Genomic DNA, 26,396 nt, shown 5'->3' with positions numbered 1-26,396 from the left:
CTCAGACTCTGGGGTTGTTTCCTCCAAAGAAACTGTTGGGGTGGCAGGCACTTCAGTGAGCGGGGTCTCAGAGATGGGAGGTTCGAGAGGAGCTCCAGCAGGCGACGATTTCACGCTGTCAGTTCTCAGGGATGTCACAGGCTCAATGGTCGTAGGCTCTGTTGTGACTTTTTTAGCTTTAAAAAAATAGCAAAACAAAAAAAGGTACAGTCAGTACACAAGCTACTTCAGCTCATGAGTTTGAATGTCCCCAACAAAAAATAAATGCCAGCTGAAAAATAAGTGTAAAGTTCAAAGGTTTTAGGTAGTTCTGTAGAGCATTGTATAACATGCAGTAAAACACTGTAAAGCTGCAGAATGCCTAACTTAAAGTCAGATGAAGTGAAAAAATAGCAATATCCTTCATATTTGTGGTTTATATAATTACCCCTAGAAGTCCTTGTGTTACATGAGTGACCATCAGCCTGCCAGGTACTGATCTGGGGACATAAAAGTTTATTTGAAGATGTCAAAAATGGGAGAGCTGTGGGTTTTCTTCAAAGCTTGATGCAGCGCCCAACTCAGATGTATAAAGGGAGTGAAATAATGCTTTAGTTTATTTTCAGCACATAATTACAAACTGCAAAAAGGAATGCTCACTGCAGTGAGAGTGTGCTCAAGCAGCAGGATCAAGCATGCCACCAGAAAATGCTGCTGCTGCTCTGCCTTTAAATTATCCTGGGAGAAATTTATTGTGGGGAAAGGTGAGAATGTTGAACCGTAAGATCACAAACTTAATGCTACTAAAATGATGTTGATCTTTTGAAAACACTTCAAAGATGCACATCTGAAACTCCTCCACACACAAGAAATGCTTCCATGGGAGTGCTGAACATGCAAAGGCAAAGTGCTGAACCCTCTGGATGATGGAAAAGGTGAGAGAGTTGCTGTCCTAGATGAACAGGAGGCACAAAGAAAGGTCCTTCCAGTGAACCAAATCGTGATGTTTTAAACAACCTGGTGGCCTTGCTAATTGTCTAGTCCCTTTAGCCCACATTTCCATGCCATCTGAGGAGGAAATGTGTGCCAGCACTGCAAGGTGTGCCTGCAGACTTTAAAACCCTGGAAAAAGTGAGTGTTCAGAAAGAGGTTTTCCTCAGGAAAAGCCCAGGTTGGAACCATCTTCCCTTCTGCTAGTAATCTTCAATAATCTTCAGAAGGGTAATGGGAGCAGATGGGTGGAAGATGTAAATATCTTAAAGCAATGCTGTTAACTGCTAAGTGACTGAGAATCAAAAGCCTTATAAGGACGCAAATAAAGAGAAAAATACAGCTTTTAAATCATACTAAGCATATGAAGAATGCATTAAACATTCAGTGTGCTTATGAGGACTCACTCTTTACCAGACTACACCTAGAACTTCTTGGAAAATAAAATCTTGCTAGCATGTAATAGATCAAATAAGTCTCTTCCCCTTGCACACAGAAATCAAGACAGTTACATTATTTTACAGTTTACACTCAAGCATAAGCAACATGCATGCACAAATCAGGGTTTTTTTCACACACCCACGGCTAATCAGATGCTCCTTTGATAGGTGCAGATATGAGTTCTGCATGTGCTACTCAGGGTAACACAAATATTTGTTCAGTTTCACACACTCAGCTTTGAAAACGCCACCTTTGCAAGAGACCCGTTAGATTCACCCTGAAGCAGGAGGGACTGGTCAGAGGATGACAGCTCAAAATTTCTAGAAGAATGTGTAGAATTACAGAGGAGGAAAATGAGGCAAAAGGGTTGATATTTCAGCTCTCCTGATCAAGAAGTGAAAGTGAAAAGGAAATTGTGAGGGCAAGAAAATATGACGTCGCTATGTTTAGAAGTGCTGGTGTTCTTTGCCAGCAGAAAAAAAAGGAGCAGATTTCTTTTCCTACCACAAATTAAATTTTTTTGTGGTTTTACGAAGAAGATTTAGCTACACACACACACACACATATATAATGTTTTCTATTTCTTTTCAGTTAAAATATTTTTTCCTCCCCTCTCTGCTTGCATGGGGCTGGTTTGAGTCACAAAAGTTTTGCTTCATGACTTGGGAAATGAAGGATGCACACAAATGGTGTGTAGCTGTTGAATCTCTACCAATGAATTCATCAATTTTCCCCAACAGCTATTTTTTTTTTTTTAATGGCAAAATGGAAAGGAGGCAGCAAAGTCTCAATCTCTCCCTTCTGATCACAGGATCAGCTTCCTTAATGTGGATGGAATTGGTTTTGCAGCCAACACAAACACTCACTCAGGCCCCAGCTGCCATACTTCGAGTGACCATCAGGATCACCCTCTGAACAAACATGGAAACGTTAATACCCTCTAACAGAGCTATACAAAAATGAGGGCAATGTGGATAATTTTTTTTTTTAATCTGTGGGAAAAAAAAAGGTAAGTTTATTTCATCGCTGCTGGGAAATTGTGTACACTTACTCACAATCACTTACGCAGCTTCCAGATTTCCAAGAAATGCTTGGAAGTCCCAGGGGTTCACATATTTATGCCTGGGATGCAGATATTTATTATTCGTGACTTATTATCTGCTAATGACTTGACAGAATAGGTCCACATTTATTATGCTAACCTGAAAAAACACCAAGCACATTTGGTTTGCTTATATTAATAACTGAATCAATAAATATTACCTTTATAGAGTGTTATAAGTGGAGTCCATATTTTTTAAGAGTTTATCAATAAACAGCAGATTTTCTCCCATGGAAATTGTGTGCAATTCAGCTCTGGTTAAAATCAACTAGAGTGACTCTAAAGTCACTTTATCTAAACAATTATATGCAAGTTTTTTTCACTCACATCATTCAGGAGTGCAAACTTATTTGGGTGGATAAAAAAAACCTGATAGCACTTCTTCAATGAGAAATATATCTATGTTATATTTTTTTTTCTCTGTGTGAAAAGAAAAAAAGAATAAACAAAGGGAAGGTTGCTTTTTTAATAGACAACACCAGTTTGTGCTGTCCTCCACTCCACCCAGATGTTTTGCATTACTGTATTCCTTGCATCATGCGTGCAATATGCTATCTCCTTTGTCCTCCTTCTGGTTCAGGACATGAGACAGATTTTCCTAATAAAATGCATGAACATATTAGCAGCGAGAAAGCAAATTATCTCACCAACAGCTGCTCATATCAAAGACTATCTATTTTTTTGTTTTGTTTTGTTTTGTTTTAATCGATTCCTTCTACATTGAACAACATGCATGAAGTTGATTTTGGAAGGGCTGTAGGACTTTGCAGAGATATTATACTTTTTCACTCTATTTATTTATTTTTTACAGATTTTCTTCTTCTTTTCCACCATGACTCAAACAAGGTTCAAAATGATGGAGCAATATTGAAACTTACTATTTTTTTAAGGAAATCAAAATGCACAACTTCAGACATGGTTCGACTTTGCAATTACCAGATGAGAATTTCAGCATGTTCTGTGCTGTTTAATTTGGGATTACTATTAGTGTACTTTATGAAGGATAAATGCTTATATTAAAAATTATATATATTATAATTTACATACTTGGTTTTCCAACATTACCAGATCTAACCATGTACCTAACTGGAACCACTTGAGCAATTTTTCTGCACTCAGAAATACTGTTTATCTGTTTACATTTAGGTATGTATCTAAGAACCTGGAAGGACATAGACCCTATAGATAGAGATTGCTTTGAGTCATTGCTAACAGCCAAAACAACAAAAAATTTGCTTTAAGTTGGAACAAAAGCTGGAAATAGTGAATTCTTTCTGTGAATTACAGCCAAAATAAATTATTACAAAATATAAATAATGTTGAGACACTCAAAATTAATGTTTGAATTCTTTGAGCCCAATTTGAGCATGATGCCAATGCAGAGAGATGCCTTGCTTAATTTTTTGTATTTTTTTTTTTATGTTAATTTGTTACATTTCTTCTTGGTGTCTCTTCCTTCCCTGCTACCAACCCTGGCAGAGAGGACAGCCTTGAATGTTCCCCTGAGTCTGAAAGTTTTGCCAGCTGGAGTTTAAATCACTGGCAGAGCCTTCCAAGCTGAACAAGTCTAAGATTAAGAACAGATAAAAAAAAAAAAAAGAAAAAAGAAAAGAAAAAAGAAAGGAAAGAAATTGGTGCTCTGAATTACAGACTGAGCAAGAAGCCTCTGATCACGGCACTGATCCAGCACCTGCTCATTCACGCTTTTCCAGAAGCAGTGGTGCACAGGGCATGTGGGATTTTGTTCATAAATAATGAGACTTTTGGTAGCAGAATTCAAAATCTGACAGTGCAGCTGTAAGAATTTCTCTGCAGCTCCAGGTGTATACTCCCACTCACCTACATTCTGTTTTGACGTCAAAATCAAAAGCCAAATATAATGAGAAAAATATGAAAATTTAAGTGCAGGATCCAGTCCTGCTTACAAAGCATATGCCATATGAGAGAAAACCAGTGGGATTCTTAAAAAAATACTCAGAAATTTTAAAGCTATCAGGCTATCTTATTTGCAAGAAAAAATTATAATGAAAAGTTTTGCATCCTCTTCATACCACTGCCCAAGGTCTTTTCTTCCAGCTAACAAAACAGCAGAGGCAGCAGCTCTTTTAGCTCTGTGAATACAAGCACTCTTAAGTAAAACCACTTGCTATTTCATAACTTCTGAAGTCAGATGGTTGAAGGGGGAAAGATATGTTATCTCCTGGTTTCCCCACATGCAAGTGTAGTTCTGTGAGTGAATTATAACCTGCCAATCTATCCACAAAAGAACAATAGCAGAAAGCATTTCTCTTTCCACATTATTTATTATGAAACTGCCAAAGAGGACAAAAAAAACAAAAAAACAAAAAAACCAGCAAGCCTCTTTAGTCAGCTCTTCCTAATTAAATCTGTAACCCAGCACCAAATAAAAGCAATAATCTGTGCTTTGTGACCACAAAAAAACAATTGAAGAACAAAAAGGGCCAAGATTGTCATTTGGGTAAGAACTGACAGCAGAATTCCTGGTGCTCTGCTCCCCCTGCCTGGTGTGAAAGGAGGGAAATCACCCCTGTGTGCCATGGGTGATGCCCAGCCCACACTTTGCTCTAATGGAGCAAAGGTGACAAAGAGCAAAAGCAATTCATGTTTTCTGGACTTGGACACTTAAAGGGGTGGACCTTCCACTTCTTCACATTGTTGCTCCTCATGCGATCCTTGTTACCTGACCTATCCAGTGACCTGAGGCAATGAAAGGAAAATGCCTCCAGCTGTTTCTTCTTCTCTTTCCTCTCTCCCTCTGGCCACAATGTTTGCACTTAGAGGTTTTGAATCGCTCAGTTTTTGAATCACTCAGGTAAATGCAAGTTCACTTGCTCAGGCAAAAGAATCATCTCCTCCTCAGCACTTCACGGTGCTCCAAAGAGCTGCTCCTCATACACCAGTCAGGTTGATAAATCTCTGTTCCTACCTTTGTGCAGCACTTAAAAGGTTGAGCTGCACCCAGCCACCACTTCCTTCCCCTCCTTCTCAGGGTGAGTCACTGCTGAGATGAACAGCACAGGCTGATTTGGGGTGGATTGAGGTCTTCTTGCAGTTTTCAGCATGGTCTGACTGAGCTCTCAAACCCCTGAGGAAGAGTGGGGTGAGGAAGCTGCAAGGAGCTGTCGGTGTGCTGCTCACCATGAGCCCAGCAGAGAGAGGCAGGGATTTACTACAGCCATGCTCAGGCCAAGAAATGACCAGGGATGTCTTCAGCTGTGGGGGACTTGTTAAATGGCATATCTGAGAGAAGAGCATAAATCCACTTTCCTAGGAAAATAATAAAAGGCTGGAGAATGGTTGTCTGGGGGTGATCTCTTTGCACAGCTTCACCTTCACAGAGAGGCAGCCTGAGGAGAGCCAGCAGCCCTGCACAGGCTGTGGTCAGGTTAGGATCCTCTCCTGCCCAAGGGCACTTGCCCATTCTGATACTGGACTCTGAAATGTTGGAGCACACTGTGTTTACTATGTCCAGCACTGTGCTGCGCTTCCTCAGAGATAAATTCCTTTTTGGAGTTCTTTTTTCCCCTTCAGATTGGCAGTTCTGCTCCTCGTGCATCGCCACGCCCGATGTCTTCATTATTCTGCGTCCGCTCCCAAACTGATCAGAAATCCACAGATCTCCCGTAACACAGCCCCTGACATCAGGCTGGAAATAATTCCCTCATCCAGGAAATAGCTGGGACACGCAGCTACTGACGGTTGCTGTGGAGAAGGACAGAGCTGCCCAGCTATTCAAGGTTTTCCAAGCTAAGTCACATGCAGCAGAAGGGGAAGACAGCGTTTCTCCTGCCAGCTTTTGAGCTGTGCCTAGCAGTCTTTATCCTTCCTGCTGCAGGACAAGAGGAGCACTGTGGATGCTTCCCGAGGCTGAGCCTGCCATCGAGGTGGCTCGTGCTGTAGGATGCCTCAAAGCTCTGTGGAGGCCACAATTTCCTATGTTTCTGCTACAAAATAGCGCTGTGATTTTCAGCTTTAGGTGGATGAAGCATCAGAGCAAGTGGCAGACTTGGATCCGCTCTCGGCGGGGCTGTATTGGAGCAATCAAAGCAGCGTGGACTCCATTCCTGAAGGACACACATGGCAACACCATCCCAGATCTGGAATTTTCCAATCTCCAGCTAAAATTAAGCCACGATGCCAAACCAAAGTGGTGTAACGAAAGAGAAGCAATAAAGGTGCATGAAACAAAGTCAAAATGAGAGAGGAAAATGGGAAAGAGAATGGGCAAATCCAGAGTGAAATGGTCAACACGTGTTTTGAGTCAAAGTAAAAAATATTTTGCTGAAAGATTTGCCAAAACCAATACAGGTCTATGAAAGAATTCAGTTTTAATAAATCAATGTTTCTCAGCAAAAAGGGGATTTATGTTTTAAAAAAATCCAACTACCTCTGTGTACAGAGCTCATCAAGTTCAGCTTTGTTGTGGGTATGAAAGCTAAAAACCTGAATACATTTTATTTAATGCATTTTTGGAGTGCAATTTGTTCTACAGGTGCTGTGGTATAAAAAGGCCCATCCAAAATCAGCTGAAGTCTGTGACAAGATTTCTACAAAATCCAGTGAATTAGGCCTGGAGAGACTGAGAGGCTGAAGTACAGGATTAAGTAAATCCCCTATAGCTCTCTGAAAGAATTAATCATTACATATGTATCTATTAAAAAGATACATTTTAAATTATTAAAATGATACTTATAATTTTCTTAATGATGAAATGTTTTCATCTCTTACAAATTAGCATAAGTGTTCAGAAACAGCTGTTCTATTTTTTGGTTTTTTTTTTTTAAATAATTTAAACATATTTATGTATGTTATATACGTTATATACATACATTAACAGTTGAAAAACTTTCCCTCCGATGATGGCCTCCAAGGAGCTGCAAGCACTTAATCATGTGTCTAACCTGAAACCTTTTCAGGCCCCATCAGATACATGATTAGGTATCTCTCAGAGAAAAAAGGAAAAGGAAAAGGAAAAGGAAAAGGAAGAAAAGGACAGGGAAAAGAAAGAACAGGTCTGGCAAAAGCCTTGGAGGTATGAAATGAAACACACAGATAATGTTTCAGAAACTTAGACCCATGTGGTTTTTGAAGAGTGAAAAGCACTTGTGATCAAAGGGGAGAAAGTTTCAGCGTTTTTAACAAGGCTTTTAGATTTTAAATCATGTATTATTAGTCTGGGCCATTCTTATTTTCATAAAGTCAAGACACTTCATACAATGTAATTTTGTACCCATAACACTGATGAAGTTAAAATCCTGAACTTAACTGTACTTTAAAAGTTGTCCAGGTTGGCTGCTCTACTGAAACTAGTGAATATCATTTTTAAATTGAATTTACTCCCTGTGTTTTTCATGTATTTCAATAAATATGATTCCTCTTTAAAAGCAAGCAAAATGCTCAAAATACGGATTGAGGTTTCTTCAAACCACAAATTAAAATTAACATTTTGAGACTTTCCAGCAGAGAAACTCATAATCACGGAGCAGGAATGAGGAGACTGAGCAGGACGAAGGAGATACCCCCCTTCTCAAATGCACAGTTTGTCTTTGTGAAGACTGGAACAGCTTGAATAAGCACAGAGGTGCTGTGGTGTGACTGCATGTGCAGGTGAGGAGGGAGACACACCCATGAGGTGTGAGCTGTGTCACACTGAGAGCCCACGTCCTGGGCAGGACACTTTTGTTGTCAGGCACTGTGGGAATCACTGTGTGGGATCTTAATGTCAACCCCAGCACAGGCAGAACAGGGGGACAACAGATTTTGTGGTGGACTGAAACTCTGAAACTGAGATAATGGGAAATTTCGGAAGAAACTTCCAGACAAAGGATGATTTGAAACAAAGGGCTTAAATTCAAGCCTTCTGCTCTCATGAAGAGCGTTTTTTTTTGGTTTTTTTTTTTTAATCCTCTCCCTTTTTCTGCCCCAAAGAAGGGACTGGCTCCAAGGCCCCAGTGGGAGAGAGTGACTCACTCTAAAGCCACTGCACCAGGCAGCTGCTTGAGATGTGGAGGACCAAGATGCTGGGCAGGGAGTCTCATTACTCACCACTTGCATAAATCTTTTAGCAAAAGCAGTGAGGAGTCACAGCTGGTTCCTGTGAGATCCCCAGCACCTTCTGAGAGGGACAGAGAGCTTTCAGTAACTTCTGAAATTTGTGGCACCCTGAAGGAGGGTAGAGCATGACACCCCTGCATTTCCCTACACAAAGGCAGATGCATCTGACAAAACCTGAGTCCCATAGCCAGCAGTGCTTAATTAATTCTGATATTCTGTTGTTTGTAATTAAAAGTGCTGGAGAGCTGTTCAGTCTCTACCAAATTGTTTTGGTTCTGTTTAGTCTTATTTTCTCTTGTAAAAACTTTGATAGTCCTGAACTGTCTATTCCTGGGTTGCAAAGTGATGAAATATTTATTCTTTATATACCAAGGGCAAGACTTCTCAGAAAAACTCTTTATATTAAAGGCAACAACCCAATATCTACCAAGGTCACTTTTAGAACAAATGGTATGTTACCACAAACTGTGCTAACTAAAACTTCTGGAAAGAACATTGTAAAGGCACATCTTTCTTGAAAGCGGCAAAATTCACAAAAACAAACAGCAGGTTGGAATTTGTCCTAACTAAAGACTAGATTACAGGCAAAATGTTCATTCCTTACCCCAGTCTTTTAGAGGGACTTATGAAAAACACCCTCATTAAAGTCTTTTTTATCCACAACACTTTAAATAGGTCATAAACAATTTGGAGTAGGAACAGAATAAGTGATATGAAAAAATGCTGCTCTGCAGATTAGAGCACAGACTCCTGAACTTAAGTCCTTTTTCCTGTAACCAGTTCCATTAGGACTATTTCCACATGCAAAGTTTTGGAACATCATACCCACAAACTATAAAGGAAAATTAAAACAACAAACCAACAGTGTCTGAGAACAGCCAGACCATAATGTTGCAGCAGATGTCGGGATTTGTTCTCAAAGAGTAAGATTTGCTCATAAATGGGTCTTCAGTGCCTGAGCTGGAAAGATCTGCAGCTGCAGTAAGTTCATTATCCACAAAAATGGGGACAGTACAAACTGCACATTTCAAGTAGTTCTGAGTTACAGTCACTGGACTGAGTCCAAAAAACCTAAATATTCATAGTTAACGACCAAGTTCTGAACTTTTAACTCAACACAACGTTAATGTCAGTCATGCTATTTGTAATAAGGAACTTCCTTGGACAGAGAGGCCTGCAAGGAAATAGCTGAGCTGTCCAACCCCCCTGTGCTGAGGCTGCAAGCCTCAGGGAAGCAGGATATTCAGCTGGGATGCTGGTGAAACTTTTGGGACAACAGAAGCCTATTCAAGGAGAGGTTGCACCACAACACAGCCAAGTGGCTGGCACTGAAGATAGATGAGCTTACAGGGCAATATTTGACCCCAAAAGAAGGCTGACAGGTGTGGAGGACATCTGGTTTAGATTGGTGAAGTCTACCATGTGAATGTGGCAAGTGCTTGAAGTGCCTGTGAAAATACCAGGAGGGAAACAAGCAGCAGTAAGAAAGGCAATTTAGACCACCCACTGGCCCATGAAACACTGAGTAAGAAAGAGAAAGAAAGTGATGAGACAACGTGCCTGGGATCCAGAGATAGCCCCCAAATTACTGGCATCTGAGAGACCTGAAGCTGGCCAGCCTTGTTCACAGCCTGTGAACAGCTTCTCTTGCTGCCATCATCAGACAGAGAATATCCACTGTTCACCTTTAGGACATTTATCACAGAACCACAGAATAGATGTGGTGGGAAAGGACCTCTGGAGATCATCTAGTCCAGCCCCCTGCCAAGGCAGAATCACCTGGAGGAGGTGACATGCCCAGGTGGGCTTTGAATGTCTGTCTTGTGTCCATTGACACGATACAAAGATACCAAGGTGTGCTCAGGCACCAAAATACGGAGCACCCACAGCCTCACAGTCAAAACACTGCTCAGGCTGAAACCTTACCTTGAAACTCTGCCTGTCTTCACCTGCCAATGTTACTTTAAGACACTGACAATGTTAGTTTAAGACAACAATGTTTTAGTTTCTAAGAACAGCGTGCGCCACAAAACACGCGACAAAGCACCCGCTTCTCGCGGCAAGCGTGCTGCAAACCACCACCCCAAAAAAGGAAAACAATAAATGCTTACGTTCATAGCAGTAGGCATCAAACTTGCTATCGGGGTAAGGGAAGCCTGTTTGGTTCTCATAGCGATACAGGGTTCTCACCCCAAGTAAACCCCCGCCGCACTGGGGCCGCGCCACGGAGGCCGGGTAGCGGACGCTGCCGTCCGCCAGCCACCCGTAGTCACACTGGTCGAAGCCGTTCCTCCAGGCCACGTAGAGGTTCCCCACGGAAGCCAGGACACCGCCTCGCTCCTCACACAGATCCCTAGCTTCCTCGAAGGTGAACTTCTGGGGGGATGAGACGTGGACCACTTCATCTGCAGGAGGAAACAAAAAAAAAATAAAAGGAGCGAAGGTTGAGTAGCATGTTCCACCATCAATCAATTCTAGAATCCTGCAAGGTTGGGGATTTTTTTCCCAGAACACGAGTGTTTTTTTTCCTTGAAGAGAAAAATAATCAGATATCTGTAAACCAAATGTTCCGGGCCTGAGTTTGAAAGTTAAACTGCCACAAAGCATGAGCATTTATAAGCAAACTTTATGCCATGGCATACACTGTGGCTGGACAGTGAGTCCCTTCCTTGGTCTCTAGTAAGCCCTGAGGCTCCACTGTGACCCCGTTAGAGTAGAATTTGCAGCTAAACTGAGTTAATTAAATCCAGTCCATCAAAATCATAAAGCAAATCTTCTATCTCTGCAAGCCTCCTACCTGGCACTTTTAGGCATTGCTGGAATCTCGCTTCAAGCAATCAAAAAACATGAAATATTCTTCACTGGCTGCTCCAGAGCAGCTTCTAATGTTGGATTTCCATCAGCCTTCCTCTTGTCCCATTTGGAAACAAAGGTGAGGAAATGCACAGGACATGTTGCATGCACAAAGCCCTCTTTGTGTGGAGAAGCTGAATTAGTCTACAATGTTGATAGCATAACTCAGCTTCCAAGGAATAACAGTTTGTAAGCAATAACCATCCAGTTGGACACTAAAACAAAGCAAATAGCACATCTAATATTTTGCTTCCAAGGTAAACCAGCATTGTGCAGTTGTCTTGGTTGCCTCACTCACACAAACACTCTAAAGAAAAGTCAAGCCTCTCATGTTCATGTCCTGGGAATGAAGCAATAAACTGACCCTTTTCAAGTTTTTGCTTAGACTTCAGATGAAACCAGCCAGACCTAAAATGAGATGCTGGTGTACAAACCGGCAGGGCAAAATCAAAATATTTGTTGCAAGACAGCAATGCCTCCCTCAGCCACAGCAGGCCAGGACATAACAGCCACTGTTGCATGAAAACACTGCTTTTCCACGCCAGCCAATCTGTCTTACCCTTGCACAGGTCTGAAGGGAGCGCAGAAAAAATGCAGACAGAAACTACATCACCCCGAGCAGTTTCATTCACATCAATATTACGTTTGTTTGGGGCCTGAAAGGAATGCAAGTGTGAAAGGAGGCAAGGTGCCAGCCTTCTTTTTCCTCCTAGGTAGAGGCTCTGATTTGTTATTACAGCTGTAGCACCAATCCCATAGTGTAACTTGCTTTATGCACATTGTGTGTCGCTCCCAGCTTGGAGGTAGAGGGACAGATAAGGGAAGCAAAGAGCCATTCGTCCTCAGAATGGCTCATTCAGCTCTTCAGACCACACAGAAAATCAGCATTTTTTTCTGTTACATTCTTCTGCATCTGCCTGCCAGTTCTGCTGCCAAGTCCTGCACAGAGTGATGGGTGCAGTTATCCCAAAGTCCTGTCCCAAAAGCAGCATCATGAAACAGGGGAGCAAAAAAGGCCTCTCCAGAGCAGCCCTCTCTGCTCTGAGAACTGTTCAATGATCCTCTCACAGCAGCCATGATGTATATGAAAATTAGTAGTTAAAATGCAATTTAATTGCAATTATACAGCATATACCATTCCAGCTAGATGAGTGAGAAAAGTGAAGAAGAACAATGAATTTGCGTGACTTCTGTTAACAAAAAAATAATTTCAGACAACCCCACAACACTTCTTATGAGATAAACTATAGAATGAAAATGGGTGAACAGTGCAAGATTACTAGAAAAGCAATTTTTCCATCGGGTGATTTGGATCACTAGCTCCAAATGGGGCTTGTACACCACATCATTAAAGTTAGTGCTATTTATTCCTCTGAGCTGTCATCTGCACTCAGGTTGAGACAGAGAAACTTAGTGAGGGGTTAAGTCTTGGTGTAAGATTTCAACATGCAGGGTTCTTCTTTAAGAGAGGTCACTTTGCAGAGAACTGACTTACCCAAGCTGCACTTTCTAGGCAGAAGTCTGCCTCAAATTTGCCTTGGAGTTTGCCTGTGTCTGCAACAGTGATAATCCTGCACACTTAAAAGATGAGTGTCATGCCCCTCTCTGCACTGAATATATTCTACTGACCCCATATGGGCTTAGTTTGTTCATCTGTTAAAATAAGCTGCTGTCAAAAAAACACCATCTTTGTCACAAAAAAAACCAAAACAAACCAACAAAGTTTCCAAAAAAAAAAAAAAAACCAAAACAACAAAACCACACATATTTAAGGAAAAACACATCTTAACCAAAACAATGCATAAAGTGAAATCTGAAGTATTTGACGCCTAATTGGTATATTCAAGAATTTGTGACAATAACCTCACAAAGAAGGCAAAAAGGCAGTAGGGCAATCAGCAAAATTCTATCATATACCAAGTAAATGTGCATTTATTGCAGGAATGCTAGTGATAAGATAAACGGCAAAGATGTTAAAACATGTAATCTTGTAATTGCCTAGTTAGAGAGCATTTTTCCATTTTTCCATGATTCCACAATTCTTATTTTTAAAAAATCGAGTAATGGGCAAAAGTCATATTGCAAATAGCAGCAAATTACTCTAGGAGCTATGACTCCTCAATTTGTCTCTCCAGTTTGAAAATAGATTAAAATTCTCTGTGATTAAATGTGCACTTAATGCTCTTAATAATTTTTGGGATGAAATGTGAACAACAAAGAAAGAGTTTAATAAATGCCTTGCTTGATATATGAATCCAGAAACACTTTAAAGTTTGTTCTGTTTCTGCAAGCTTCTCAAACCACCTTACAAAAAAAAGTTAAAATATGGGGTTTTTTTCCTGGGGTTTCTTGATCTTCAATTCTAACATGTGGCTGAAACATCCTGACTCCTTCAAAGAGAAAAAGGACTCAAGACTTGCACAGAATCTTCTTCTAAAAAGCAAAAAAAGTAATTCTGAAGTTAATGAAATGTATTTAATCCATGCAGTCTCTACAATTACCTCCTGTTTTTGAAAGCACAACAGCTTCCATATTTAACAGGAGGACAGATCCCACCACACTCTTACAGTGTTTTTATTAGGATGACTGGAAGCCCCTCAGTTTCCCAGCCCAAACCCTGAAAACAAGGAAATTAAGAGGGAAAACTCATCTGCTCGACAAACAAATGACATAGCCACCAACACCAGGCAGGGCAAATTCAATTCTGTGTGTGTTAAACAGCCACATGCACTGTTTTTATAGCTGGAGCACACTCTGTGTAACTCAGCAATAATATGCAGGTAAAGCCCAGGGCTTAGGCCAGCAGATGAAGAAAAACTGGTTCTGCAGTACCAGGGGGTGGGGTGGAGAACGTGACAGTGTTTAGGCTGCAGACAATAATGTAATGTGTGTTATTGCTGTCTCCTGTTCCAAACCAAGCCTCAGGCTGATGGAGCAGCCTCAGCGGTCACTGCACTCCAAGAATCCCCAGGATTTTCCTCTTACATGTGTTTGTTTTGCTTGGTCAAAAGAGATACCTGATGAAAGTCAGGCTTTTTCCATTTCTTTACAAAATATTGGGGCAGATAAAGAAGTCAGATTTTTCTCTTGAAGACAAAAGCTGGCTCACCTGCAATCCCTGAGGAAAAAGTTTAAGTTCTACAAGAATCAGTGCTACAAATCTTATCAGCTGATTTTATAGCAAGTTTCATTGCTTTGATTCACTTTCTCCCCTCAGGAGATGTCTGGGTGAGCTGGGCAGGCTGGTAGATGTGAATGTCATGAATCACACAACTTAAAAGCAAGGTGGGAAGAAGGGCAGGCTAGAACCAGGGGTCAACACACAACCTGTGTTGACTAAGGTAGCCGTGCTGGGTTGGTGTTTGGACCTAATGATCTCAAAATTCTTCTTACCCAGCCTTGATGATTCTGTGATTCTGTAATCATTACTGTGCCATCTGGAATTTGGTGCTCACAAGCTTTATCATGTGGTCAGGCGCTCCGATTCTACAACCTTCACAGTCATCCAAAGCCAGGTGTTACAAAATGCAGAAGGACTTTAATTATATGAAAAGTTAATCCTTCCCATAGAAGGAAATGCAATTAAAAAAAAAAACCCAAAAAACAAAAACCAAACCAACAAAACAAAAAAATAACAACCAAAAGCAAAAAAAAGAACCTCCAAAAAAACCTCTGGAAAACAAAAACATAGCCAAGTAAAAAACTTTCCAATGCCTTTTCATTTTAGTTCCTCTTTAATAGTTTTGTTTGAAGAGAAGAAACGCTGTCTCACACTAAGAATTTGGGAGCTCCTTTTTTTTTTTTTTTTTTTTTTTTTTTTAGCATAATGTGCCGGTGGTGAACTCCAGACCTATTCATTTGTTTCTGAGAGTTGGAACCACCAAGTTAATCAAGCAGAGATGTCCTCTGGGAGTCTTAGAGCTCCTGGGTTCTGTGACTACAGCCGCAGATCAGGGTAGCTTGGGTCAGAGACAAAAGCTGGATAAAAGTGGCAAAATGCCATTTTTTCTGATGCTATAAAGAGCATTCCAAGGGCATTTTCTCACCTGCACCTCTAACCTGTGGTTACTGCTCCTCACCTGGACGCAGCCAGCTGGTCAAAACCCAGGCAGTCATGAGGCACTGCCATCACAACTTTCAGAAATATGGAATCTCTTCAAAACTTCATTCCTAGGACATGGTCAAGTGTACAAAGAAGCAGGAGTATCATGGCCACTTTGAGGACTAAAACATTTACGCTTGTGCCTTAAGGACCAAGAACATCCTCACCTCCCTCCTCTCTTTCTGTGCTGCTCAGGGCTGGTTCTCTGACACAACAGGGTAATAAAAAGGTGTCCTTAAAAAAGTCACTAATTACCAAAACCACTCTGCAGGGCTGGAAAACCACAAGCATCTAAGCAGCTTGGTTCAACTTTAAAGCAGAAGGCTGGACAAGATGAAGAAGTCATTTTCTCTTGCACGTCAGAACAAGTCAGTTGATTCCTTTTGATGCACAGCAGCAATGATTTAACTAAACTTTCCTGAATGTCTTGAGTCTATTCTGTGCAGACCCCTTGGCTGAACAGGAAACCTCTTGAGAACTTAACCCTGCATGACGTCACACAATCCAAGGCTGGATAAGTGTCCAGTTTAATGGAAAGGCTCATAATTCCACCACAGGCCCTGAACTAGAGAAAAAAACATTATTTTCTCTGTGTCCTAGCTGTGAAACCTAATCCAGTTGCTCCAGAATCAGAATAGACCCCAGAGAAGATCTTTAGCTGCCCAAAACACAGAAGAAACTTCTCACCTGAGGCCACATTTTAGACTAATACTCCTTCAATTATGACTATCATTCTCACAGAAATTTCCATGACAACAGCAAAACCGCATGAGAGTAGGTGGAAAATATTCCAAGGACATCTGGTTTTGGTTTTTATCCTTCTTCCCTGCGCTCACTGTGGGGGGGAGGTGGTGCATGGAAGGAGGGCTGTACAATCTTCCCCACAGACACCCCAAAAATAACTCTGCTAGCGTGAGGGCCCCATCTGCACACGAGGGGGGCTTGTCAGGCATACATGGGCTCTGATGGGGTTCTGGCCAGGAGACAATCCTGTCGGGGTGGTTTGTGCTTTGGCTCGGCACAAACTCACTCCACCACTGGGCTTTGGTGGTGGCTCTATCTCCATCTCTGACACCACAGTGCTGCCAAAGCAACCACACGCTGCTGGTCTGAAGAATTCAAACTCTTCCTCACCCACCACCCATCTCCATCTCCATTACACCACAGGAGACACCCCTTCGGCTGGTGGTGTTAAGGGATCCTCACCCAAACCTGTGCAGCTCAGTCACTTTAAAATCTTTACTCATAAACTGCTTCCTGCAGCTAAAAGTACCCAAATGTTTCTGTTAGTGCTTGGTACACTGAAATAAGTGATGAACTATGAGGAATGTAAAACAGTTTGTAACAAAACACCATGCCTAGTACCTTTTTAATGATACTTTGACTCCAGGTTCTCATTTTTATCTCCAGGAGCTCAGAAATTTTCAATCCTTCCCACAGTTATTCTTCTGACTATTGCAGCAAAACTCATACTATTTAAATTAGAATTGTGCAGTCTTTAATCTTTCTGGCTTTCCTCAGAACAAGGAAATGGCAAGAGTTAGCCTAGATAACTGGTTTCAATTTAAGCTAATAGTTTGTGATTTAAGGAGAAATCCATGTCTCTGGCTAACTTCCTGATTCCACACAGCCAAAAAGGAATAAAATCGAGATGGAGTTGCTCCTACAAATCCTCAGTGCAAATACCCAAATTAGTACTGCAAATTCAATGCACATTTATTTTAAAATGTATTGCAAGAATTCCCACCACCATTTATGGCCTTCTGGGGTAACACACCAACAGCAGCCAACAGACCAATAAGTGTTCAATGACTTCCATGGTGACACCCTCATTATAGCCCAAATTTTGACATCATTAATCAGGCTTGTGCCATGAATAGTCATTCCACTGACACAGACCCTCCAAATAAGGACCTCTTTAGTGCAAGCAAGTCTAATAGATTTGGCATTGAAGCAGGGCAGGGTACACAGATATGAACTTTAAAATTCACATGGAAAAAGCTGTATTTAAGCACACCCTAAGTGCCATGGATTCATTTTGCTACAAATTAAGCTAAAGATCACACCTTGCACGATCAACCTTTGGTGAACAGGGCCATCAGAAATCTGGCACAATTTTAGCTCTTAACCTGTAAGTTCTCTACCAACACAGCAATCTAGTTTAGTTCAACTTTCCAATAACCCCACTGACATTCTAAATTTCCATCTTCTGTGGGTGAGTTGCTCTGAAGTATAAACTCACAGATGCTGTGTATCTTCTAACAAGCTCCTCTTCACTCGAAATTAACCTCTGTCCTGACAGAAACTGCTCCTGTTACACAGACAAAGCCACCTTGGCTCCTCAGCCCCACCTGGAAAAGGGAGTCTGGCTCAGAGGCTCAAGTTTCTGTGAAGGCACTGAGGAATGGTTTATCCTGCACTACACACTAGGATGTGGCGTGGTGTCTTTTCCTCAGCATCTGCAGAGTAATCATCAAAACAGAGTAATTTAACTCATCCAAACAGAGTGATTTAACTCCTGCATGTCAGCAGAACCTACCTACACTGTTTCTATGCCCTACACCTATAAACTCCTCCTGGAGGTCGTAGAAGTTGTTGTCACACTCCTGATAATTTAAAAACTTCTGAGAGAATGAGAAAATAATAAAATCTCTCTCACATACACACAAAAACCAAAAAACAAGACAACCAACCAACCAAAAATACCCAAACCGAAATAAAACAAACAAAACAAACAAAAGGAACCCAAACCAAACAAATAAAAAAAACCCCAAAAACAACAAAAGGGAAAAGTTGGGGAATGTCTTTGGCTAGCTATTATAATAACCTGACATTAAACTTGTTCAATATAATGAATGCAATGTAATGAACCAAATCTCTACAATATTGTGCTCTAGTTTATATATTTGTTAAAATCTGGATGTTTTCATATACAAGAAGATCATGTCACCACCGTCCAGCTGACAGGCCACAACAGTGGGACAGAAGTGTAGGTGCATCCCAAGAGGGAAACAGGGTCATAAACCTTGGCAAATTACATTTTATAACAAAGAACCTATTCATGTCCATGAGAAATTGAGGACCTGTGCATTTTCATCCATGAGGACTGCAAAGTCACTGCAGCTTCTTTGAACCACACACCAGTCTCGTTCCAGGTTGTTCCAAGCAGAGACCATCAGACTCAGTGAAAAATGCTTCAGTTTTGACCTAAGCTCTATTTTTGAAAGTCTAGTGACAAATTTTGACCCTGAGAAACTGCTGGCTCACATGCACCCAGGACAATCTGCTCTGTATTAGTTACACTTCTCTGTTCTTGAACAGGGAAAAGAGCAAGAGATTGTTCTTCACCCAAGAATGATACATTTTATGTTTTTGACTAAACCTTCTTTTTTAGGCTAGGAAAGACACAAACTGAAATAAAAAGCACTGATTTAGAGGAGATTCAGAATCCAATCCCATCAAGTACTGATGGAGGATCAAATGTCATCAATTGTAGACGTTCACAGGTGCTGCTCACTGACAGATGTAAATGGGACATAACTAAAATTAAGACAATGAAATGCACTATGAAAATTCTGTCACTTAATTTTCAAGTTCAAGTTAGAAATTCTCAAGCATATATATTTTCTGGAGGCTTTGCAACAACCTGTGTTGCTTGTATTGCATAAATCTCCAAGGTGGCTAGGACAGATTTTCAGCTACTAGAAATAAAACACTTACTGATTTCAATAACTAAAATCTCTGTAAGTCACCAGCAGGAGAAAAATTTGCATGACCTAATCTAAAACAGATTAGAAACAAACACTGAGCACCTGTATTTTGCAATTACTTTTTAAAAATATATGTACACCTACAAAGGGAGGCTTGCTCAGAGCCAAGGCTAATTTATTGTTCTGCTTGCTGACTTTAAGAGCACTAAATTAAATGTGTAACAGCCAAGGACCATCCCTGAGGATGTTTAGTTAGGAATTATCAGGGGGTTTTTCAGAAAAGAACTGTGGAACTGGCATGGAATAAAAAACTGTCAAACAGGCAGCATTGTGACACACTCAGGCCACTGTAGTAAGTGGAAAATAGACTTTAGTCCTGGTTGCAAAGTATCTCTGTAATAATTTTACTAAACTAGGCCCAGAAACTACAAAGTTTTTTTCTGATTTGTTTCTATCTGAATCTGAGATGACCCATTATTAAAAAGATACTATTAAACGTAGATGGCAATTCAATAGCTGTCTAATTTTATGCCATGAACACATAAAAAGACTTAATTACATACTTTATGAACTGTAATACAGTTAGCACATATATTACATCTATCTTTGTATGTACTTATATATAGCATACATAGTTTCTCAAACATTAAATACATTTCTTTGAAAATACTTTTATATAACTTTCAAAAAATAAGACACTTCAGCAGCAACATTTGTGAGATCTACTGCACTAACTATAGGCAGCTTGAACCCTGACTGCAGACTCCACACTGGCCTTTAATTAGGACCTACAAGACCACAAAATGTAGGTTCCCTCCATTTGGCAATTCCCTTCAGATCCAGAGCAGCCAAAACCTATTTTAAATGGAATTTTCTCCCTCTCTGCTCTTCCACATCAGGCTCCCCAGTCACTTTTTAAGCCTTGCAGTGCACTTCCAGGCTTTGCAGACCCATCTCACCTTCCATGTGCTCCACGTAGCAGTAAACATCGTAAGTCTCGTTAGGGAAGCGGCGCCCGTATGTCCGGACTCCTTTCTTTCCCATCTTATCTCCAAAGCAGCCAACTCTTGGATGTCTAATTGGATACCTGGAAATGCAGAAAATTTATCATTATGACTCTTAGGATTTCATCTTGTATATTTTTCAAATCCTGTACTACTTTAGGGTATAACTTTAAAGTCCAAATAGAGTGGTAGTTCCTGTGAGTGTTCTTCACATTTGGGTCAGACAACACAATCCCTCTGGGCCTGAAACCCAAGGGCACCCTACAGCCTCAGGCCCTGAAGGTATAAACAAAAGTGAACTGTGGGGAGCAAACTGGGGGGAAATTATTCATCACCTGAAGCTGCAGTTGGAGGATTAACCCCTGAAATGTAAATGGACCAAACTTATAATTGTGGGAAAAGTTCATGACCATTGTCCATCTTGGGTGCAGCCTCTGGGAGGCTCCTGACTGCCCAAGCTGCACCTATTGAAGGCCTTTAATAAATGCCCACTTTATTCTATTAATCTTATCCAGCCTTTGTTCCAGGCAGCCACTCCAAGGCATCAATTATGTCAAAACAACAGTTGAGGTCTGCACAGGCCAGGCACACAAATATCGGGTAAAAAGGTGAAGGGGCATTTTGAAAGCCTCACCTGACAGTCTGGTCAGACACCCATCCAGCATCACACTGCTCAAAGCCATCCTCGTAGGCTGCTTTCAGCTGCTCTGGGCTGGCCATGACGGCGCCGTTGTCCCGGCAGGTCTGGTGAGCCTGTGTGAAATTCAGGGTGTACCTGCTCGTGGCAGCCCGGTAGTGAAACACAACACCTGGAAGGCAAAAAAAAAAAAAACAACCCATCAGTGGCACATTTTGGGTTGTTTCTGCAGCCATCACCACTTCAAAACCCAAAAATCCCCTGGCACTGGCACTTTTTGTGTTGTTTCTGAAGCCATCACCACTCTATAACTCAAAAAACCCATCAGTGGCACATCTTAGGATTTTTCTGTAGCCATCACCACTCTGAAACCCAAAAAACCCCTGGCACTGGCACTTTTTGGGTTGTTTCCACAACCATCACCACTCTGTAACCCAAAAACCCGTGTTAGTGGCACCTTTTGTGTTGTTTCTGAAGCCATCACCACTCCAAAACCCAAAATCCCCAGTTAGTGGCACATTTTGTGCTGTTTCTGCAGCCATCACCACTCCAAAACCCAAAAATCCCCTGCCAGTGGCACATTTTGGGTTGTTTCTGCAGCCATCACCTCACCTAGGTGATGTCACAATGCAGAAAACAGGTGGGCAGAATGAAAAATAGTACAAAAAGTTGAGATATTACAGTATAAATTATGTTCCCTCTAGTGGCTGCTACCAGTAATGACAAAATACCCCCAAAAATCTGCTTTTTTGAAGCAGATTTTCTAAGCAGTGATGGGCCTGGTGTCTCTTTCTACATATCAAAGATCACTACAAATATATAATTTATCACTATATGATTTTGGTCAATTTTCCATAGCCGTATTTTCCTGCACACTCCGCAAAAGGTACAAAACAAAACAAAGCATGATTTTCTTTGGGATTTTTCTGGTTCTGAAAAGGACCTTGACAATTTCAGCAGCTTCTGGAGCATGTCAGGCCTTTGGAGAGGGAGGCCTGATGTGACAATGGTTTTGTTTACAGCAGGATCTGTCTGGAAGCCACATTTTGTTTTCTACACACACACAATTCCCACTGAATCTGACAACAGTTAGAACAAACCATAAAGGGCACTGAAGTGGCATCCCACCTTACAAAATCATTTCCCCTTATTACCACTGTCTTTTACAAAGGCATGCCCCTTGCAATATCTAATTGCACTCTAAAATCCTCAGAAGTGTTTCAACACCATAAAGCCTCCAGAGAATGGAAACAAAACAAAACAAAACAAGCCCCAAAACCATTAAATGTTCCCTTTCTCTGATGGTTTTACTGGAGTACTTCATGATGAGGAAACAGCATACTGTAATATAGTTTGGGAAAATAGTAATATTGTAGCAATAACTAATTTTACAAGTCTTTGCTATTAGAGCATTGTTGAAAGATAAAGAAAATCTGCTAGCTCACAAGCAAATAGAAACACAGGTCACTTAGCAAATTGTTGATGCAAGAATTTCCAGTGTATTTAGAAATCTTTTTCTCATGAAGACAAAGTCTTGCCAGTCATTAAAAATCTCCATATGGCCATTTTCCTTCTTGTCATGACTCACTAAGAAATTAATACAGAAAATATTATCTGAAAACTACTCAGCCATCAGACATTCTTTTTTTTTTTTTTGTTTAAGCAAAGCCACTCGCAGAGAAACAGGAAATAAAAGTGGAAAGGCTGGGAATCCCCATATTTCATCATTTAATAGGGAGTCACACACCAGCTGCAGCCACTAAGTGGAAGCTTGCAGACCACCAGCATCCCCATAAAATGCCTTTCAGAGCTGACAAAACCTATCACAAACAGCTTCTTCCAAACAACAGTGTAATTTCAGCTCCAAATGGATCCAAGTGTTGTTTGGCAACAGTGACAAGTGAAGAATACACCCTGGGAAATTATGTCTGTGTTTGTATCATTACATTAAACTTTCCAGGTGCCTGAAATTCAGTCATTAAGGGTGTTAAATTGTTAGGTTATTTCACTGCATTATTTGGCTCAGGCCCCACAACACCGTTCCAAACAATTTCTGGGCAGATTTCAAGAACAAGCAGAGAACAGGGACAGCTTCCAAAGGGCATCTTCATCCTGTGCTGGGAGCCAAAGGAGTGCTTTGTGGGGATGGGGGACACCCTGTTCCCCACAGCCTCACACCCCAGCACACAGAGATAGCCAACATCAGCATTTAAACCTTAAAATCACAAAAAAATATTATCTGGAGATTTATATATATATATATTTTTAGCATGAGGTATGCATAAAAATATTGATTTTTAATATATTTGGAATTTAGCAGCAGTGGTTGAAACTGTGAGCAGAACACCTGCTGGTATAAATGAGGATTGTTATATTATTAGTACAGTAGTAAATAAATAAAGGATTTCAGGAGGCCTGCTTGGTGTTCTGGATCTAAAATTTAAAAATGGGTAACTTTTACAGAGCACCCAACAGAAGCAGATAAAATATTTACCCTATTTCACAACTGTGAACCCATAATAAGAGTCACAACCTGTGCATCTGGCTAGTCTATTTGTTATTCTTTAACATAAACAAACATTTTAAAACTTTCTTTCTTATAACAATGGCATTTCTGCAATAAAGCATATTTGATGCTGAGTCATAAACGTCCAATTACATGAAGAAATTTGTTAATTCAGTTTGTTGCTTTAATCCTAATTAAAATGTATTTTGTGTGAATTTGGAATACTTGTCTTTTTTATAATTGTTTTGCAAAATTGCTTAAGTGACTTAAGTATAAGACTTCAAACTCGGCACAGGAGTTTCTGTTTCTCAGTGCAGCCACCAAAAGGTTTGCTACCTTAGAGGGGATGGCAACATATATCTTAAAGCTGTATTTTTATTTTTTTTTAAGTTTCCTGCTGCTTAAACATATGAGTTCATTTTCCACAACGAGCTATTTCACCTCTCATTCCTTCCTTTTTTTTTTTTCCATGTTGGAAGCACCACTGCCCTTCCTACCCTGGCAGAGCCGGCGTGACACCTGAACAAGGCAGGACCAAAGAGTTAAAATCCCAGCCAATTTAAAGTGGATTTCGCCGAGGCAAAGACGAGCCTTTGGTCATTTGTAAATCCTGGAAAGGAACTCGGGGAATGCTTTGTTCTCCTCGCCCTGATCCACAAGGTAAACTTCACCTATTCTCAGAGCTGGAGGCTCCTCCATTTCCAGCGAGGAGCTGATGGACATGAAAGAGCCTCAAAGATGAATGGAAAGGAGGACTCACTATGCATAAGCCTGTGCAACAGCTGCAATAATTAGAAGACCCCTGGGGCTAAGAAGATTAAAGTGCAGGACTTTCATTGTTTCAGTTAGACAGAGAGAGGGGGGAAACCCATTGTCCCGGTCTTTGCACTTTAAAACATTTGTAAAGGATTTTTTTCCCCCCGCCTTTGTCTATTTCCTCCCCGAAAGAAAAGGCAAGAAAGGAGTTGTCCTTGGAACAAATAAAGCAACTGGAAAACAGACTACAGCGGTATAATGTTGTCACTGAACATCTGGCAAACAAAGTCAGTGTAATTACAGGAAGGAGTAGCAGCAAGAAAGAGCACTCACAGGAAAGCAATTTGTAGCATCTAAAATTCACTTCTGTCAGAGCAAGGGTGAACGTCTTTTCTCGTTTATCTCACGTCTGAGACCAGAAAATAAAAATGTGAAGCATTTAATCTTTAACAGACAAGGGTTTTCCACGGGTAAGAGCCCGGTTCTGTGGTTACACCCCTTTGGGTTGCAGCTTTATTGTGTATCATGCATCAGAACCCTGTGGAACTGCAGGGGAAGCTAGTTTATTAGCTCCTGGTATGGCTAATAAATTATAGTTCACTTTCACCAGTGAGCTCACGCTGCTGCCTCATGCAGGGTTGGATGTGGCAGCAGAAACCCTGAACCTCAGAAGCTGCCTCACGCAGCAAATACCTAAAGGGAAAAGATTGTGATGGCAGCGCTTGTTATCCTGTTAATTTTTGTCTTCAGACCTTGGACACTGTGTTGCAGACCCCTGAAATAACCCCCAGCCCAGCGCCAGAGCTACCACACAGTTCAGATCACTGTTCACATCCTCCCTGGGCTTAATGCAGAAGGCAATTTACATTACAAATACACCCCAAAAACACGGGTTTACAGGGCTGAGCGCTGTATGAAAGGAGGGAATAGGGCAGCATTTCCAGCCCTCTGCATGAACAATTCGTTTGTGCGTCTCTCTCTAGGCTTTGCACCCATCTTCTGACGCCTGTCTTGGGCTTTGGCAACCTGAGAAGCAGAGGCTCGCCTTGCCAAACGCCTCAGGGAGCCCACGGTGGAGAGGGAAAGTGCCTTCCCCCTGCCCTGCCAGGGCTCTCCAGGGCCAGGCACCAGGATGTTTGTGCCCATCCCCACAGCACACAGGTGGAGGGGCACAGGGACCCTCCAACAGCTCCAGATAATTAAGGAGAGAAAGGATCAGTGTTGAACTTCGCTGTGGTTTTAGCCTTTATGTCTCTCCCACCACAGCTCCTGCATCCAGAGCCACCCCAGCCTGTCCAACCAGAGGCTGCCATGCTCCCAAATCCACAAGAGAAACACAGCAGCTTGGCCGGAACATTTCCTTCCTTCTTCCTGGCACGCCTTGCATGTAGATCCTGGGTCTTTACCACTCAGAAATAAATTTTCCTTTGCCATCCTTTGATGGCCCACACCGACTGTGCTCTTCCCTTGTCAGGAAGATTCCTCGGGATCCATTAGGCAGGAGAGTAAAAAACCAGCTGGAAAATGCAGCAGCCCGTGATAATTTACACGGAAGTTCAACATCAAGAGGTGGTAAGGTTTCAAGACAGGTAAGTCTGAAAGATTAGGTAAAAGCACCTCTTCAAATGCCTACTTAAGAGATAAAGAAGGGGATTTCTGCTGCAGAGAGAATAGATCAATTAGGTTGTCAGCACACAATCTCTCAGTGGCAGGGTTCCCACATCAGAAACAACTTTCATTTATTATCATTATAATGCTTGCAGGAAAGACAGGTTTGCATAAAAATGAAAATGTGAATTACCATCTACTGCTGCCTCCCTAATTCTTGTTTCTTTCCATTAAAAAGATCAGTATCTTAAGCCTGGGATTGTCTTTACAGGCTTTTAAAAAGAAAATACACCAAAAAAAAAAATTGGGGGGAAAAAAGAAGTCTTTCAGATTTGCAGTAGAATCAAACAGAAACTGAGAAAATGAGGCCCATGAAAAGAGTGAATTCCCAAAATATCAGTTAGAAAAGAATAAAGTGTTCTCACTTTTGGCAGAAAAATATTCACTGAGGAGCTATAACAAAAGAGTAAGTAAACTAGAAGGATCCTGTTTGCCACTTTGATCCCTTTAAATCCAATTATCTCCAAGGAGGGGAACAAAAAATCAGCTCAAATGAGTGGTTTGTTCTGACTACTTAATATTGAATACATTGAGTGATACATGTTCCTCTTAATTGCCCAGTATCATAGCACC

At 41.2% G+C, this 26,396-nt stretch overlaps 1 protein-coding gene across 1 annotated transcript in view; it reads right to left on the bottom strand.

The window, feature by feature from the left end:
* Positions 1 to 26,396, bottom strand: part of VCAN (versican) — a 99,839-nt gene that overhangs the window by 55,010 nt on the left and 18,433 nt on the right. Inside the window, exons 4-6 of the mRNA XM_041426631.1 lie at positions 20,891 to 21,065; positions 20,212 to 20,339; positions 10,699 to 10,992 (exon numbers count right to left, since the gene is read on the bottom strand). Coding sequence (XP_041282565.1) covers positions 10,699 to 10,992; positions 20,212 to 20,339; positions 20,891 to 21,065 — 597 coding nt within the window. The remainder of the gene's footprint in view (positions 1 to 10,698; positions 10,993 to 20,211; positions 20,340 to 20,890; positions 21,066 to 26,396) is intronic.

This window comes from Onychostruthus taczanowskii, unplaced genomic scaffold, assembly GCF_017590055.1.
Source record: "Onychostruthus taczanowskii isolate IOZ18803 unplaced genomic scaffold, ASM1759005v1 scaffold92, whole genome shotgun sequence".
Lineage (NCBI taxonomy): Eukaryota > Metazoa > Chordata > Aves > Passeriformes > Passeridae > Onychostruthus > Onychostruthus taczanowskii.
Note: the sequence above shows the minus strand (reverse complement) of the source record. Positions and strands in the feature narration are given on the sequence as shown.